Source organism: Euprymna scolopes, chromosome 16, assembly GCF_053919585.1.
Source record: "Euprymna scolopes isolate OS-2025 chromosome 16, ASM5391958v1, whole genome shotgun sequence".
Taxonomy (NCBI): Eukaryota; Metazoa; Mollusca; class Cephalopoda; order Sepiida; family Sepiolidae; genus Euprymna; species Euprymna scolopes.
This window is the reverse complement of record NC_136497.1, coordinates 8,456,697-8,475,010: the sequence shown is the minus strand read 5'-3', so window position 1 is coordinate 8,475,010 and position 18,314 is coordinate 8,456,697. Positions and strand designations below refer to the sequence as shown.

At 34.9% G+C, this 18,314-nt stretch overlaps 1 protein-coding gene across 5 annotated transcripts in view; it reads right to left on the bottom strand.

The window, feature by feature from the left end:
• LOC145295835 (filamin-C-like) overlaps nt 1–18,314 on the bottom strand; it is a 300,005-nt gene that overhangs the window by 141,688 nt on the left and 140,003 nt on the right. For all 5 annotated transcript variants that reach the window (XM_080141544.1, XM_080141545.1, XM_080141543.1 and 2 more), the window contains one exon: nt 16,693–16,821. In XM_080141544.1, coding sequence (XP_079997670.1) covers nt 16,693–16,821 — 129 coding nt within the window. The remainder of the gene's footprint in view (nt 1–16,692; nt 16,822–18,314) is intronic.

Genomic DNA, 18,314 nt, shown 5'->3' with positions numbered 1-18,314 from the left:
ACGAGAACGCAAATTCATTTGCGTCGAAAAAGACGAAGTATTGGAAATTTACATTAATTTGTTGTCACCCAAACTTGAAATTTTGAACGGCAACCACTTTTGGTTGTTTCTTATATATTACTTATTTAACTACTAATTCCTTAAATAACCGTGTACATTGATTAAACTAGAAACTTTGAAAGGTAGTATTTTGTTGATCAATGTTTTATTTTGTTTTAGGTACAACACTTGTCTAAATTTAAAGTATACTAATGTAAGTGAAATATTATTCATTGAAAAAATATTTGGAGATAAAATAATTTAATACGAACAAAGAAGAAGAAAAACGAATTAAATTTTGTTATTATTCTACAAATTTTTGAAAAAGATAAACATACAACTGTTTAATTTCGGGACGTGAATCTGGCACTCTGTATTTATGTATTTAAAAATATCGTCAGAAAGAAATGGCAGACGCTCTGCTATGTCCACGAAGAGAACCCGCACTTACTTTAAACTCTGTTGTCGTTGTATACTTTCACCTAAATCGGATTATATTATTCACATACACGAAGTTAAAACAAAGAAATATAATTTGAAACTGACTGCAAATCTTTAAATGGAATACATTTAGATATTCATAAAATGTTGGAAACAGTCAACGTTAACAGCCTGATAACTTCGTCTACTATTAAAACGAACTAGCGGGTACTGTCAAAATTTCACAGAGGACTGATTCATATGTAATATATTGATATGTGCATTCTCTAGAAGTTCAGTGTAAACGGGGGCGCTCTGATATCATTGTAGCTTTTTCTGCTAAAATTGCAAAAAGCTAAGCTAGCACGAATGCCCGAATAATATATGACTTAAGTGCTATCAGTTATAATGAAAACGGAAACCAAAACTTATGAAGAATTCTTGATAACATTTCTTATTAAAAAAATAGTTGACTTTAGTGCGATAAGCTATAACCGAAATCGAAACCAAAACCTATGAAGAATTCTAGGTAAAATTATTTATGACAAGAAATAGCAGTACATAAAATTAAACTACCCGGATGTAAGCGTTGCACAGAAAATAACACACACGCTACATATTAGTATATAGATAATTTTATTGAAAAACTAAATTGAGATTTGGAGCCAAGTTTGCCGGGAAAATACATGTATAAAGTGCAAATATGTAAAAAGATAGAGTATTGTGTACACATCTGGGAGGGAGATGCCCAGAACAACCTTTATTGTCTGTACTTGGTTGAAAACCGAGTTCGAAATCTAGTGCATGTTGCCATTTTCTCTTCCTTGCTGTTCCCTTCTCACAGAATAGATGCTGCCAGTATATCTCTGTCCTATTGTAAATTTCATCGCAGACACTCGACCGAACTTTACTCTATCCGCACTGGAAAAAAATCACGGTAAATACTCGCCTTGCTGTGTATTAAGGCATATAGGCTACTCGAATAGAATACTTAATGAGTGTAAGGTGGTTAGTGAGACAACAGTTTAGTGATTGTTATTGGTGGGAACTGGGCAGAATTAAAGTATTTCAGCGGACACGATAGAAAAACGTTGTCCACTTGAAGATGACCATGTTGCAGTCAGTTGTAAAACGAGACTAGTTCCATAGGGTTCCACAACCGGACAATAATAGAAAAGAAGGTACATATTAGATGTAGGTATTGATCAAGTGTATGGAAGCATGTTTGTAGTGGTTGTAGATTGATGAGTGTTTGTTTGTGAAAGTTTGGCAGGGAGACAACTTACCGTGAAAATAATAGTAGAGCAGAGATTGACTCTCTGAAAAAAAGGTGGCAGCGAGAAAATAACGGGTTCGCCTACTAGATGTCGAAGCCGATTTTGAACTCTGTCTAAACAGATCTAGGTATTCCGGGCAGCAACTTACAAATGAGGTAATAGTACACCGTTTTCATGCATATTTTGTTTTTTGTGCATGTAGAGTATTGCACAAGAGAAAGACAATTCTGGAGTGGGAGATAAAGGCGGACATTTTTACAGTGACCTTGAAAACGGAATTGATGTAAAGTAAGTCTCAGAAGCATGACGATAGCCCATTTATATCAATTGTGGCCAAGTAGCGATTAGACTGTTGGTTATTGAAAATATAAAATCTTGCTTTTGAATCCATTGAAATTAACCAATCACTTTTCCCCCATGAACCACGTGCCCAAGGTCAGTGAGAGATAAACTCAGAGATCTTGATCGTCACTGGTCTTGATATGTTACCATAATTGACAGTGTCGTTTGCATATATGCCGACAAATGAACGTAGATTGTGATTTGAAAGTTTAGGATTAAACTTGGGCCAATTATGGATCAGTGAGTCACACCAGCATTGATATTTTCAGCTGCAGATTTATGCTCATTGATTACACAGCACATCCACTATTAATTTCTATTGCTGTGCTCAAAATTAAACGTAAATTCCGTGAGCAAAGTTTTACCCAGAACTGTCCGTCTATGGAAAACAATACAGCAGAGCTGCTTCAGAAAAATATAATTTGGTCATTTCAAGTCTACCGTAAACAAGTGCTTGCTGAGATGTCCTCTATATAATCCATTTCCATACAGTTTCCGTCATCAGCAATCATAGCTGTGTTTCTCAACTGACATTCATTGTTTTTATCCGTAGGTGGCCTCCAGACTTTGATAAGCAGTGACTCTATCGTATGTATAAAAATAGAAATCATTTTATTCTAGTCTGAATCGTTACAAATATGTGTGTGAGTATGTTTAAGCAAAGCTGAAGGCTTCGTAATACTGGTAAAATTTTAAAGTTTATCATACACACGAATTATTGTTTATTACTGGCATTTATTGACACAATAGCAACTTGTATGTACCTAATTGCAATCAATCTCTTGGCCAGTATACAGCGTGGAATGATAAAACTGTCGTCATAAAGAAGACATGATTCCAGTTCTGTTTGATTAAACCCTGCTTTCTTTTTCCGTTACAGGCTATCTACAATTAGGTAAGTCGTGTATAAATTTAAACAGCGATAAGAGCTTACTATGATGCCTGAATTTGACCGAGATCAAAGATGTGCCACTGTAAAACTCATACTCTCTACCGATTGAAGTTATGATAAGAGAATCATTGCCAGCACCCTCAAAATGCGTCGCTGGATGTTCAGGAATAACAGGGATGTTTCCAAAGGGGACAAAAACAAAGTTTCTGGACACGATTATAATCTATGGTTTCAAGCGAGGGTCACATCATGCCATCTTACGTCTTCGAAGTCGGCTTGAAAGTCAACACTAAAGTGTACTTGGATGTTCTTAAAAGTGTGGTGGACCCCGGGTGCATTCAGATGCCGGCTGCCAGATCGTGGATGTTGCAGCAGGACTCAGTGTCAGTCCACACCCAAAAACACAAAGGCTTGGCTTCAAAAGGAGTGCTACGACCCTTCTCTCGATTGCCCACCTCCTCCCCCGACCTGAACCCGTTGAACTACTTCTTTTGGTCATACGTCGAAAAGATCATTAATATGACTTCCCAAAACACCAAAACCAACCTGATCGCCGCTATCCGCTATATGTATTGCTGAGCTCCCGCCGGCTCTTGTGGAAAAGGGCAGACTTCCAGTTCCAGAACTGTACCAAGGCGGTGATTGAGGCTGAAAGCGGCTACATTGAATAGATGTCAGCTCTACTACATAATCAAGTTACTTGGATTGATATTTTCAATAAAAGTTTTAAAAGAAAGCTGTAGTGTAGTGGTTATTAGAACGACACTTTTATCGTTCCATCCTGTATTTATTGCGATTCGGCATTATATAACGCTAAAATGTATTATAGGCCGTTAAACAAGAAATACACGTGTAATAAATACTGAGTGAATAGTTCCTCTCTTGGATGAGAGAAGCGAAAACACAATATTCGCACACACACAAATATTCAAAGATTTCCAACGGGCCAATTGTTTAGCTTTATATTTTTGTTTATTTTATTTATTGTGTTCTTGCATATTTTTTTAACTATTTTTCTTGTATGTTTATCGCGATGATAATCTATATCCTTAATTCATCGGCAACTGCAAAGACATCAAAGTAAATAACTCTAATTTAATTACTGTCGTTTACTTATCTTAGAACTTCACCCATTATCCATAACTGTTCCCTCTCCTGACAGGCAAAACTTTGACTTATTGCTTCAAGTTAAAAGTCGGAATTAAATTATGTGCTGTATCAAATTACAAAGATACATTTATATTCGCTTTTTACTCTATTTGTGTTGCTCATCTTCTCTGATACTTCTTTTTACTCTCGCCCATCACTTTCCACTCGCATTTATATCCATACACACACACACACATATATATATGTGTGTGTGTGTGTGTATGTGTGTGTTTGCGTGTGTGTGTGTGTGTTTGCGTGTGTAAATGTGTGTGTGTGTGCAGGATTATCATTTAAAGAAACACTATTAAAAACAGCAAAGAGTTCTGTTTGATTACACTTTTTTATATTTTATTATATTTTGTGTCAAAAGCAAAAATGTTATTATATGTTCAATACATATTATACATGTATTCCCACAATTTCCCCATCATCTTCAGGACAGGTTAAATGATGTGATATAAAAAAAACACTGATGAGTAAGCAACAGTGATCAGTACCAAAAATATGTTGCTTTACACCTGAAGGTTTCTTAAATCACGAGCGAACATTTGGGGGTCAGTAACAAGTTCGTCTAGGAGAGGAGGCGGAAGTACGCTAGGAAATTTAAAAGTTAAAAACTGTGTTTTTGTTTTTTATGATGCGTAGTTGTTTATTGCAACTGGGGGGTATATTGCTTCAAATATTTCAGCTTTTTAAAAGATTTATTTTTTCGTGTTGCACGTGGGGGGGGCAGTTATGATTTTTTGGATTTTTATTTATTCCACTAGTATCTACATTATGTAAAACAACGGGATAGAGTTGGGCATTTAAACTATAAATAGATGAATGTAATTATTGCTCCTTTTAATTGTTACTTCATCACAAAGAAGGCAGAATGCCACTTGGTTGTAAGGCTATTATTTGGTCGCAATTAGCAGGGACAAGATAAATAGTACAATGCGCACATAACCCTTGAATTTTTCTATGTCAGTAACTTCAGGGAAGAAGTATCCCGGGAGGGGCGTCTAGCAGTTCTATTTAAACATTCTTTAGCGATAAAGGCTTTATGGCATGTAGGAATATCTACTGTGTACGGGTAAGATGTTGCTGCCTTTTTCGGGCTTTTCGTGGGTATTTATGTTAAGGGCGCTAAACAGCTTGTTGTTAGCGAAAGCAAATTTTATTAAAATCCTTCTTAAAAAGGCACAGGAGTAAAATATTTCGTCGATAGGACAAGGTTTGGAGTTTGATTGACAGAGCTGGACCTCTAAGATTGACGAGTTCTTTCTGAAACTTGACTAGGAGAGAAAAGTTAATAGCAGATATACCAGCCCAAATGTGGCAACAATACTCATTCTTTGCATCATCCTTGACATTATCCTTAATGTGTCTGCCCCAATTCACCATCCCTGTGAACGTAAAGCTTACTGATGAATTTCTTGGATTAGGAATGGATTAATACTACTACAGGGTTTCAGGTCGTAAATTCTTAATCGGAAATAATAAATCTACTTTTATTTTTCTGCTCAGTTCGGGACACGTCTCGATTTTTATTACCATTTCCTTTAATTTCAAATTTATATAAATATATATATATATATATATATATATATATATATATATATATATATATATATATATATATATAACAATGCCAGCCTTTTAGGAAACCACTTTCTTATCGTTGAGCAATTTCAGTTCCTATGCGCAGATCGTCATATAATGATCGGATCACTCTGACTGACGTTAAAAACATTTAATGAAATAAATGTTTAAAATTCAACAGCATTTCTCTCGGTTAACGGTAGCCGAATAATCATGGTCCTAACTAATGAAGCCAGAGTTGGCTTCTGAAGCCTGGTTCGAATTTATCGATCGACTGGTGTTAATCGTGACACTCTGCACTGAAGATTCCCGAAATGAGTAAACATTAGTGTGCGTAGGCATTAACTAATTATTATAGCAAATATATATAAATATATATATATATATATATATATATATACATACATATATATATATATATATATATATATATATATATATATATATATATATATATATATATACTAACATTTCAGCTCTGCATTACCCAGGTTTTTTTAGGTGTATGTTTAGCAAAAAATAAACAGCGGTCAATTGTTTTTTTTTAATTTGACCAATATCATGAGCCCTTTGCATTTATTGTTTGGGGCTAAAATTGAGAGATGAAGTTAGATCCCTATCCAGGGAATCTATACGTAAAATGTCAAGTGTTAAGACCAAATATTGGCGAAGAAGTTTCGTAGAGTTCTCAAAGGTCAAATCGTTGAGTTTGACCCCCTTAACAGCCAAATTTCTAGCCGAACTCCGATCAAAAAGATTTTTCCAAATCTTAGTATCCTGTATATCAAATTTCGAGTCGGTAGACTTTAAATTGACAGAGTTATTGCATAGGGAAATGCAAACAGACACACACACAGGCACACACAGACACTTTCACTTTTATAGATATACTAGCATTTTAGCCCGGCGTTGCCCGGGTGTTTGAAGATGTATGTTGAGCAAAAAAGCGGTCAATGTTTATAACTTTGACTCCTATTATGACCTCTTAACATTTATTGTTTTGGGTTGAAATCAAGTTATTAAGTTAGATCCATGTCCAAGGAATCTTTAAAAAAAATTTCAAGTGTTTAGACCCCACATTGTCAGAGGAGTTTGATAGAGTTCTCAAAGGTCAAATCGTTGAACTTTGACCCCTTAACAGCCAAATTTCTGGCCAAAAACCGATCACGTACATTTTCCCAAATCTCAGTACTATGTATATCAAATTTCGTGTCTGTAGACTTTAAATTGACAGAGTTATTGCGTAGGGAAATGTACGTACCCACACACACACACACACACAAACACGTTCACTTTTATAGATATACTAGCATTTTGGCCCGGCGTTGTCCGGGTGTTTGGAGGTGCATACTGAGCAAAAAAGGCAAAACAAAAAAAACAGTCATTTTTTTTTAAACTTTGACCCCTATTAAGTCCTCTTAACCTTTATTATTTTGGGATCAAATCAAGTTATTAAGTTGGATCCATATCCACGGAACCTATATCAAAAATTCCAGGTGTTTAGACCCAAAATTGTCGGAGGAGTTTGGTAGAGTTCTCAAAGGTCAAATCGTTTAACTTTGACCCCTTAACAGCTAAATTTCTGGTCGAAAATCGATCACATAGATTTTCCAAAATCTCAGTACCTTGTATATCAAATTTCGAGTGTGTAGACTTAAAATTAACAGATTATTGCGAAGGAAAATGTACACATATACAGACAGACAGACACACAGACAAACAGACACGTTCACTTTTATAGATACATAGATAGATTAAGCTGTCGAAGTTTTTCTGTCCTCAATATTTGATGTTTTGACTTTAATAAAATGTTTAAGATCAAAAAAAGTATATTTAATCGGTTTTAAATAAAATCAATATTAAACACATGTTTCTATTCACGTTAAACAGCAAGATAATGTGTGAAACTTTGGACGTACTTGTACACTATCTAGTGCTTAACAGTTTACGGGGGGGTTGCCTTCTTTGACTCGAAACAATGGATACTATCTGCTACAATGTCTGCCACAGTAGTTTGTAATGCAGATCGGCTTCAACATCGACTACTATTAGAAACAACAGAGATGTTTAAAAATAGTCATTATAATATGATATGAATTTGTTTCATTTTTAGTATCGAGAGATAAGTCTTTCTCTGTAAGTGTACCTGCGCCAATATTCTCTCGTAAAACAAAAGATGCGTAATACAAAACCTTATTTCTTCTGTACAGTCCGTGAGCCAAACCGACAAAAGAAATCCAAAAGTGACTGAAAACGATGCCGGAATAAAGAAAAAAAATAGCTGGTGTTATTTTAGAGTTTGCATTTTTCAAGATGTGTTGCGCAGCTAGTGCTCTAGAATAGAGTTTACATTCTAAATTATATTTCTCTCGTCTGTCTATCTGCCCCTCTGTCCACCTCTTCCATTTTGGGGGAAATTTACAGAGCCGATCAGGCTTTAATATTGAGTGGACTTTTGTTATTATATGGTGCTGCGAACTAAGCATTATGATATCCATTCGATGCATAGTGCGCGATCAATAGAGATTAATTTGCATTAGGATTCAAGTTTAACTTTCTCTGGTAAACTACTGGCTGATCTGATTAAAATATTGTATAAAGCTTTTGTATGGTAAGGTGCAGCGAATTAAGTATTATGGCATCATTTCGTGTCACAGTAGGGAGTAATATAAAACAATGAAGATTAATATATAATACACTAACGAGCAAAAATTTAGCCACAGTATATCATCAATTTTGCATAAACTACTCAATCTATGTCAACAATGGATAACTTTTTGTCCGTCTTTAACGGGCTAAAAATTATAGTACAATTTCATGCTCATCTTGAAGGAGAATATATGAATTCATACTTTTTATAACGTTCTTGGTAAAAAATAATGCTTGAAACCACGACATAATTGGAACCCAACATACCAGGCACAGCCTATAACGACGATTATGTACTAATATCAATTACTGTGTAACATTAACCGCCAAGATAATAGAGATGGTGCGAGAACAAAGAAAAAGCATAACATTTTAAATGAAGATGGCGTTCATACAAGTGTCATCGTACAGAAACACTCACCTGAGGGCATTCCCAGTTGATCATGTAAAATTACGTTAATCATGGTATTTCTAGGAAGTCCGCAATCGTAATTTATTCCACGGACAACCGAGAAGTGACTGCGATGTTAGGACAATAAAAAATAAACGTCGAAACAAAACCTGCAATATTTTCCCATCGTGTTCATTACTTAATATCATATCCTCTTTCTCTAGGCAGTCTTCTCTGCCTCTCCCTCTCTCTCTCTCTCTCTCTCTCTCTCTCTCTAACTGTATATGTGACTTCCTTATCCCCACATGCATTAGCAGAGAGATTACAATTTTCCTTCCTAATTTCTAATATTTCTATCTCTTTCTTTCCATTCCCTCTAATGCATATTTCTATGTACCTATCTCTCTCTCTCTCCCTGCTTCAACAGTATCTATCTCTCCCTTTTCACCTGTGCTGTCTTTCGAAGACTTTGTTTATTTCCATTTTTTATCTATTGTAAATTACATATATTTATATTTTTCTCTTACTCTCTACGTCGATTTACAATGAAAATCGCGATGTTTCTTAAAAATAGCTTTTGACATAGGCTTTACATTTCGGTGGGGATTCGAATTTACATTATCTGTTTTATAGGAAAGCAAGACAATGTTGCACTATATTTGCGAAAACATATTTACAATTGTGTATTACTACTACTACCACTACTAATACTACTACTACTATTACTACTACTACTAATAATAATACTAATAATAATAATAATAACAATAATAATACTAACAATAATAATAATAATAATAATAACAACAACAATAATAATAATAATAATAATAATAACAATAATAATAATAACAACAACAACAATAATAATAATAACAACAATAATAATAATAATAATAATAATAATAATAATAATAATAATAATAATAATAATAAGCTAAAGACCGAATGGCATAATAATTAACAAGTAGGAAAATACTGGCAAACTGTATATTTTTCCATCCCACATAGCATAGGAGGAAGATTGAAGGGACAGGAAAACAAAACAAATATGTGGAACTGTCCAAGGCAATTTAATAAACCATTAATACTAATAAGTGTAGGAGCACTAGAAACAATTTTTAAAAATATGGAAAATAATTAAAGAACTCGGAATCGATGGAAAAATTCAGATTATGCAACGAACGGTAATGTTGAAAAGAGCTTAAGTCTTTAATAAAACCATTAAGTGCAATAACGAGTCCACAGGAGCGACAATTTGTAAGCGGCCATATATAAATCGTAACAGAGTTTAAACAAAAAGGCGTCACTAAGAGAACTCGTACACGAAAGTGAAACATGCCTATTTTCTGTTCCCCTTCTTTCCTTTTCCCCAAACAAAAATAGAAACGTCATTTCGACTGGCACTTCACCAAATAGTCGAAAGGTCGGGAGGATAAAAGACCGATGATAGAAAGCACTAACTAAGCTTCCTATTGATGAGTGCGAAGGGAGGCTTATTACCACTAAAATTATAGTGAAGATGATTGGCTGCTATAAAACACAAATAAAATAGGATTTAAAGTCTCACAAATAAAACTCATAAAGATGCATGAGACCCGAATATATTTTGAGCAGCGTCAAACTTGACACTTGTTCATCATTAACTACATTTATAAACTTAACAATAAGAAACAATATGATATTTCAGAAGGCATCACGGGAAAGTCCATAGTTATTAAGTGACCGAAGCAACCTTTTGAGTCTCATCTTATCAATAGTTTTTGATACAATGCGAATAATTGCTTTTGAAACACAGTCTCTATAGAAATGTTCAATTACATAAGAAATATCAGTTATAATCAGCGGTAAATTAATGGTAAACGGCTGTTGTCAAAACATAAAGCAAGGTGCAATGAAATATCACATTGATCAATAACCCCGAACATTTTGAATCGATTACACTTATTTCGATTTTGGTTAATCAATTTTAAATTCAACTATCGCTGATGTATTATATCGGTCATTATATGTTCAAATATATGAAATATATTCAAATATATGAAATATGTTCAAATTAGCATTTTGCTTTGATTAAAAAAAAAATTCTAAAACTGATTAGCTGTAAAATCTATACAGAAAATGTCTAAAACACTTACACAGTCATAACTCAACTGAGAATATTAAGATGAGAAAATTAAATTAGCAGGTAATAAATAGAAGAACATAATGATCCGGGAAAAATATATTTTTTCATTGTAAATGAACATATAAGATAGCGAGTAAAAAAACTAGATTGGTGAAAGATTTGTGAGAATAAAATAATGTGAATAGTCGCGAACAATGATGCGTGAAAGTTGAGAAAGAAGAGAAAGAGACATTTAATGACTTTATCGATTGATAAGATTTCCCAACGGACTAACTTTTCCTCCAACCAAAAATAACACAAGAAAGGCAAAGCTAATAATAAATTAATAAATACAAGAATTGCTTACTCATGTGAATGACCATGAAATCTGAGTATCTATGGCTCTCTCTCTCCATTTATATTTATATATATATATATATATATATATATATATATATATATATATATATATATATATATATACTAGCAAAAGTACCCGTCGTTGACTGGGTTTAAAAACAGCCTACAGAAAATGGATTCTGATTTATGAAAGTATGAAAGGTTATGAAAAGAAAGGGTGGTAAAGAGATAGCTTCGAATTTGGGGGTATCAAAACCAAAGCAAAATATGATGAAAGGAAAAATAAAATAGAAAACCCCCATAATTTATGATACCATACCTGTTCACACTGAAACACTTATCATAATTGTCTGTGAATCTATATTGAAAAATCTTGTTAAACTTTGTGACATATTTCCATTCTATGGATTTGAGGTGCGGACGAACACGCCATAATTTTATTATACTATATTTCTTTAAACTGAACCATAATTATGAAAGTATACTTATGCAGATAGATATGAAAAGTCTTTATTAAAGTGTGTGCCTATTTCCATTCTCTGGATGCCAGGCGCGAACGCAGACACCACAATTTTATTATACCATTCTTATTTAAGTTAAAACATACTTATCAAAGCATTATTATGTACATCTATATCAAAAACAATTGAAAATTCTTTTTAAAATTTTAAAAGTTTTTATTTCCATACTTTGTGGACCAGGCGCGTACGCAGACCCCACAATTTTAATTAATCATTATGTCAGATGAAACATACCCATTCCTGACGTTGATGCTTGATCTATGAAGACATGTTTGCTGCAAGGCTAAAAATTGAGACATGAACCAATAGTTCGACCTTCACCTGGCATATTCCTTTCGTTTTTAATTTTCATATTTTTTCGTTTTTTCTGGAGCTAGAACCGAAATATAAATTTTCGCATGGGTGTTAATACTCTATATATAAAGTTAGATGTCTGTTGACAAAAAGCTGATAGAGGAGTTTGGTAGGCAACTTTTTTAAGCCAATATATATATATGCGCATACATTAATGTATATAGAAAGGAACCCAAGTTATATATATATATATATATATATATATATATATATATATATATATATATATATATATATATATGGCCAGTTTGCTGCTTATGCTCCACTTCTCTTCGCCTTGACATTCACTCTCTAGTTTGCTGGAATAGCGAAATCCACGATCCAGCAATACTAAATTTTGTTAGCTTCTGTCATATCTGGAATTCTAGCTTGGAATGGGTTATCTGGTTCTACAGATATGTTACATGGGATTTGGAAAATTTCGTTTCAAAGTACTGATTCCGGTTTGTGCATGTACCTTTGGTCTGGGTCTTCAAGATGCAGTTGCGTGCATAATTTCTAATGTACAACATTCCCGATGATGTATTCGTGCATTGTTTTGGGGCTAGTGTGCTGCATTCACTTTGAACGTGGTTTACGCATTTCGTCCACAGTATCGACATTTGCTGCTTTTCCTGTCTTTTGTCAACCATCGTTTTGATGTTCTCATCTTATCTTTTTCGCTTGTTATTAGGGATTCGGTTTATCTGTTTGGTTTAGATGCCATTTTCGAACTATGTCTTAGTGTTTTCGTGGTTCTCATCTTTTATCAACTCTATGAATCTTCTGTGTAGCTCTTCCCTTTCCTTTCCTTCGTTTCTCGTCTTATCAGTTGCATCTCTGTCTTCTGTTTTAATATTTTTCAGTGTTTCTTGCCTCATTTCTGATATTTTCCGTGGTTTGCATTGTGTATGTTTGTATTTTTATGTGTGTCATTCCCTCATCTCTTCTGCTTCACCCAGAGTCGCTCGGCCTTATTCTTTGGGTATACTGCATTGTGCATGACCAAATGTTTTCTGATTGAGATTCTTTAGCTCTTCTTTGGTCCAATTTATATATTGTCCGGAAAATCTTCCTAGTGGCAATGCCCATGTGTTTATATATTTGATTAGGTTTCCATTATCTATATATTATCATGATAGCGTGTCTGTTATTTGTTGTGTCACGCTTACATCATGGTTGTTTACGTATTATTTATTTGCATTTTTTGTCATAAATGATTTTACCAAGAATTTTTATAAGTTCGTGTTTCGGTTTCTATTATAGCTGATGACACTTAAGTCATCTATTTTCTTAAAAATAATTTAATCAAAATTCTTCATACGATGTGTGTTTCGGTTTCGATTATGATTGAAGGAACTCGAGTTATATATATATATATATATATATATATATATATATATATATATATATATATATATATATATGCGAAGTTGGGAATGAATATCCTTTTCAAATCTTATATATATATATATATATATATATATATATATATATATATATATATATATATATATATACAGAACAGTGCAAACTTAATAGACAAATACAGGGATAACGTTGTCGCCTTACATATAACAAGATTATAGCTTTATTTTATTTTTTTTATTAAAAAAATCAATTCAAGTAACTTGAATAATTAGTTGAGCTGACATCTAGTCGATGTAATCGCCTCAATCACCACCTCGATATCGGTCCGAAACTTGAAGCATGCCTTTTTCACAGGCGACGGATGGTGATGATCACACTAGTTTTTGGAGGTCATGTTGGTGATATTCTGAACGTATGAAAAAAATAAAGTAGTTTAGCAGGTTATGGTCGGAGGAGGAAGGGAGCAAATGTAAGAAGGGTATAAAGTAGTGCATCAACGCTCTGATCCCCAGCTGGCATCGATTGTGATGGATGGCTCTCGTCTGGGTGAGGCCCCGTGTTTTGACAAGCTTCTGGGTTTGACCTTTACTCCTGATCTGAAATGGAACACGTACATCAAGTCTGTTGCCAAGGTCGCTGGAAAGATGGTGGGATCTTTCTACCACTCCAGAAGATATCTCACTACTGATGCAATTCTCTATCTATATAAAAGCCAAGTACGTCCAAGGATGGAATACTGTTGCCATATCTGGGCAGGAGCGGCCAAAAACAGCTTATCATGCCTTGACAGAGTACAAAATAGACTTCGTGGCTTAGTGGGGGATACCCTTTTCTCTACCCTGCAACCTCTCTCCCACAGAAGAGACGTTGCGAGTCTATCCTTGTTTTATCGTTATTTCCATGGCAGGTGCTCGTCTGAACTCCAATCTCTGGTCCCCCCTCGCCAATCTTTCACGAAAAACATCCGTCTAGCTGAATCCACTGTGAAAAATTTCCCCCACTCTATATCTGTGCCTAAATCAAAACGCGGATTCCATGAACAAAGCATCTTTCTTAGAACTGCACGCCTGTGGAACTCTGTGTCGTCTGCCTGCTTCCCTCCCGACTACGACTTGGATGTCTTCAAGTCCAATGTTAACAAATTCCTAATGAACCGCCCCCCCCCTAATTAAACACTTCATCAAATCTCCACACTAACGTAATGTACTTGCAATAACCCTTATCGCTGAGTAGCTTTCGGGCCTTGATAAGTGGTGATCACTGTAAAAAAAAAAAAAAAAAACTCCTTCTGAAGCCAGGCCTGGGACTTTTTGAACTTATCGACCAGCGCCGAATCCTGCTGCCTAACCCCGGGTCTGCCAGCAGCTACGTTATTGCATCAGGGGATCAAAAAGTCTTCAGCACATCCAGGTACATTCTGGTGTTGATTTTCGAGCCAACGTCGAGGATGTGAGTTGGCATGATGTGGTCGTCACCTGGAACAACAAGAAAGAGTATAACCGGAGCCGGAAACTTTGTTTTCATCACACTGGACAGCACCATTTGTTTCAACTCGGCGATACATTTTTAGGGTGCTGGCAATGGTACTGCAGTCATAACTTTGATCCGTAGAGAGCATGAGTCGTAGAGTAGTCAATCTCAGATTTCGCTTGTTGAACATTGTGTCACTTTCAGACATGATAGAATACTTCTATCGGTTTGGGGATTTGTACATAACTGACCAACTAGTAGATGGTCTGCTAAAATAAAAGAAAGCCGGTTCTCATCAAACAGAAATGGAATTTTATCGTATTTTCTATTGCGAAAAGTGTATCGTTCCATACTGCATATGAATATCAGACAGAAATAGACAGGGGTCGGCGGCACTTGTAAGAATAGAAATTGAACACACATCTTTTTCGATCAACAATAATGATATTATGACACGATTTCACGCGCTTATATTGTTTTTCCGCATCTAAGTAATGAACATTTATAGTATATCTACATTTACAGATAATCGAATATTTACTGACTCAGAAAATCAATCGCTTAAATTAAAACGAAAATATTAAAGTTTCATTTAAAAAATATTATCAATCTATCAATTACTTTATTTTAAGTCTTATTTCTTTAATAGCATAAATTAAAGTATGTGTCCACTGTTCTGTCGTCGATGTAATTTATCGATAATTATTAAAACTTGAATGTATCTAAAGTAATATCTATCAATTACATCTGTCCGTTCATCGATAAAAATGACATTTTAAATTAAAGCGTAGTAGAAAGATGCCTTGATAAAATGAGTTATTACATATGCGTCCACGCATTTAAAAATGATATTTCGAAAGAAAAGCATGACAGACAGTTGGACCGATAAAGCTTTTTATAGCGATAGACTTACAACACTGATTTTGCATCAATGCTGTTTAACACTTAAACTGGAGGAGAGTGCTACATAAATATATTTTCGTAGATCTAAATTAGTTTTAGTCTTTTGAAAAATATTTAAAACTGAGGCGTGATAGAGAGAAAGGTCGATCAACGAACGGACTAAGGCTCATACAGCCGGCTCTTAATACTTTATAGGAAAATGTAAATGCTATTTAAAACCAAAGGGTGACAGAGATATAATAATCCTTGCTGAAAGTTTTAGATGAGGATTGATTTTTAGTATTATTTGGATTATCCGAACTACTGTTCTCATCTTGAGTGCTTTATTCGATGTAACCTTTTCATATGTATTTGGTCAAACTTGGGAATCTTTCTGTGAAACTCGAAAATCTGCTGGCAAGTTCCAATAAAAAGCTATGTTGAATCTACGGGTGTATCATGCTCTTGTTCTGTCACTCATAACATCATAAGTAGAAGTTCTAAATAATCTGGAATTGTATAAGCTATAATTTGATTTTACCAAGCACTTGATCCACTACGCAACGGGTCCCTGAGGAGATACACCTGAAGAGGGTCAGAGGTGGAATCGAGCGAAACGTTCAAGAAATAACACTCAAGATGAGTATAGTAGTCCGAAGAATCCAAATAATACGAATAGGAAAATATCATTGCAATCTTAGAAATGACAGACCGACGACCAAAACCTTTTAAAGAAAAACTTGGACGTACCATCAAAAACATGCGTCTATTCAGCTTACAAGTTTAGTAATGAATATAATATTACAACCTGAGAGATGACTGCCCACCGGATTGGCAGAGCTCATCATTGTGACGGATTACGGATGTAAAAGAGTCGTTAGGAATAAAAAGCAAGAATGCATTACCTTTGACATGATGTCCACTCCATTGGACGTTGACAGTGAACGTTCCAGTCAGTTTTGGCACGTAGGAGAATGTAAAATCGGTTTCGTTGGCTTGGCGCCATATTGGATCGATGGACAAACCATCAGATTCTAAGAAAAGGGCGAAAAACGAAGCAGAACTCAATACCTTATATACAGAAAAAGGCAAAAAAAACAAAACAATGGATGCATTCAAGTTTTTCGCAGTTTCTCTATAAAATGCTGAGTAAAAATCTAGATTAATTAAAAATCATTAAACTCTTATGAGTGCTTATGGAATGAAAATACGCATTTTACCAACATAATCTTCAGTGTGCAATAAACTGATGTGACACTTTTAACCCTTGTTTTAATCGGGGATCAAGTAAATGTATTTAATCAAATTAATATGATACTAATGTGGGGTGTGCGTCACATTCAAAATCATTAAAACCGATGTTTACTAAAATCATAATTTTTTTTTTTACCAGACCTTACAAACGAATCTTTTGGCCTTTAGGTTTTTTTAATTACATTTTCACCCACAACAAGGCAAAGTTGATGTAAGAGGGTTACTATCAGGTACAGAAGTTGCATGAATACTATGTAGGGTGTTGGGCAGCAACATGTCTGATTAACTTACACTTGAGTATCTGAATGTCAGTACACTTGTGGAAACAGGAACCCGAAAGTGAATTTTAAAGTTTAACAGTTCTGGGAAAGAAACTATTAGAGTAGAAGGCTTCCCGATGTCTGGGTATTTCTACTTTGTAGGAGTAGGACTTTGCTGTTTGTCGGGTTAGTCGGAGATTAATGTCAAGGGAATGCAAGGGGTTGTAGTTCGTCGGAGCATTTACCATTAAAATAATAGTAAAATAGACGGAGGGATGATAAACTTCGTCGATAGGACAGAAGTTGAAGCTTAGATGACAAGTCAGTGATTTTCTTCTGAACCCTGTCCATGAATGAGAAACTAGTAGCAGATGCACTAGTTAAATGTGACAACAATATTCAATACATAGCTATTGGTAGTTGTGAATATTTTTTGTAATTATAAAAAGAAACGAGCTTAGTCTTGGCAGTATTGAAAGGTACCAACCATTTTTCCCCATTCCAATACAGACTGGAGGTCTTCCAGTAAAGTTTCCGCCATTGTCTTGGATATGTGTTCATTGTTTTCCCCGTCGTGTCTGTTATAGAGCATGGGGTCGTCAGCAAATATGCCCATCTCAGAGATAATTTTATCAGGGCGATTATTTATGAATATCATAAATAATATAGGTTCAAGGATCGACCCCTGAGTTACACCCGCATTTATATCATATTGTATGACGACCATCGAGGTCAACCTCATCCTAATGACGTGGTCTAACTATCGAAGCTGATGACGGATAAGGAGTGAGTCTAGAGGGCAACTTCAGCTCTTCTGCGAATCACTCAATAGGACACTTTGTCTCAATAATGGAGGCCGAGGATCTGTTGAGTCGTCTGGTTTGAAATGACTCCAGCAGACTGAGTTGATGGCGATAAGAAACCCAGGCCTCCAAACCGTACAGGAGGGTGGGTATGACGACTGCGTCGTACACAGTAACCCTTGTAGGGGTCCTGAGATTGCGGTTGGCAAA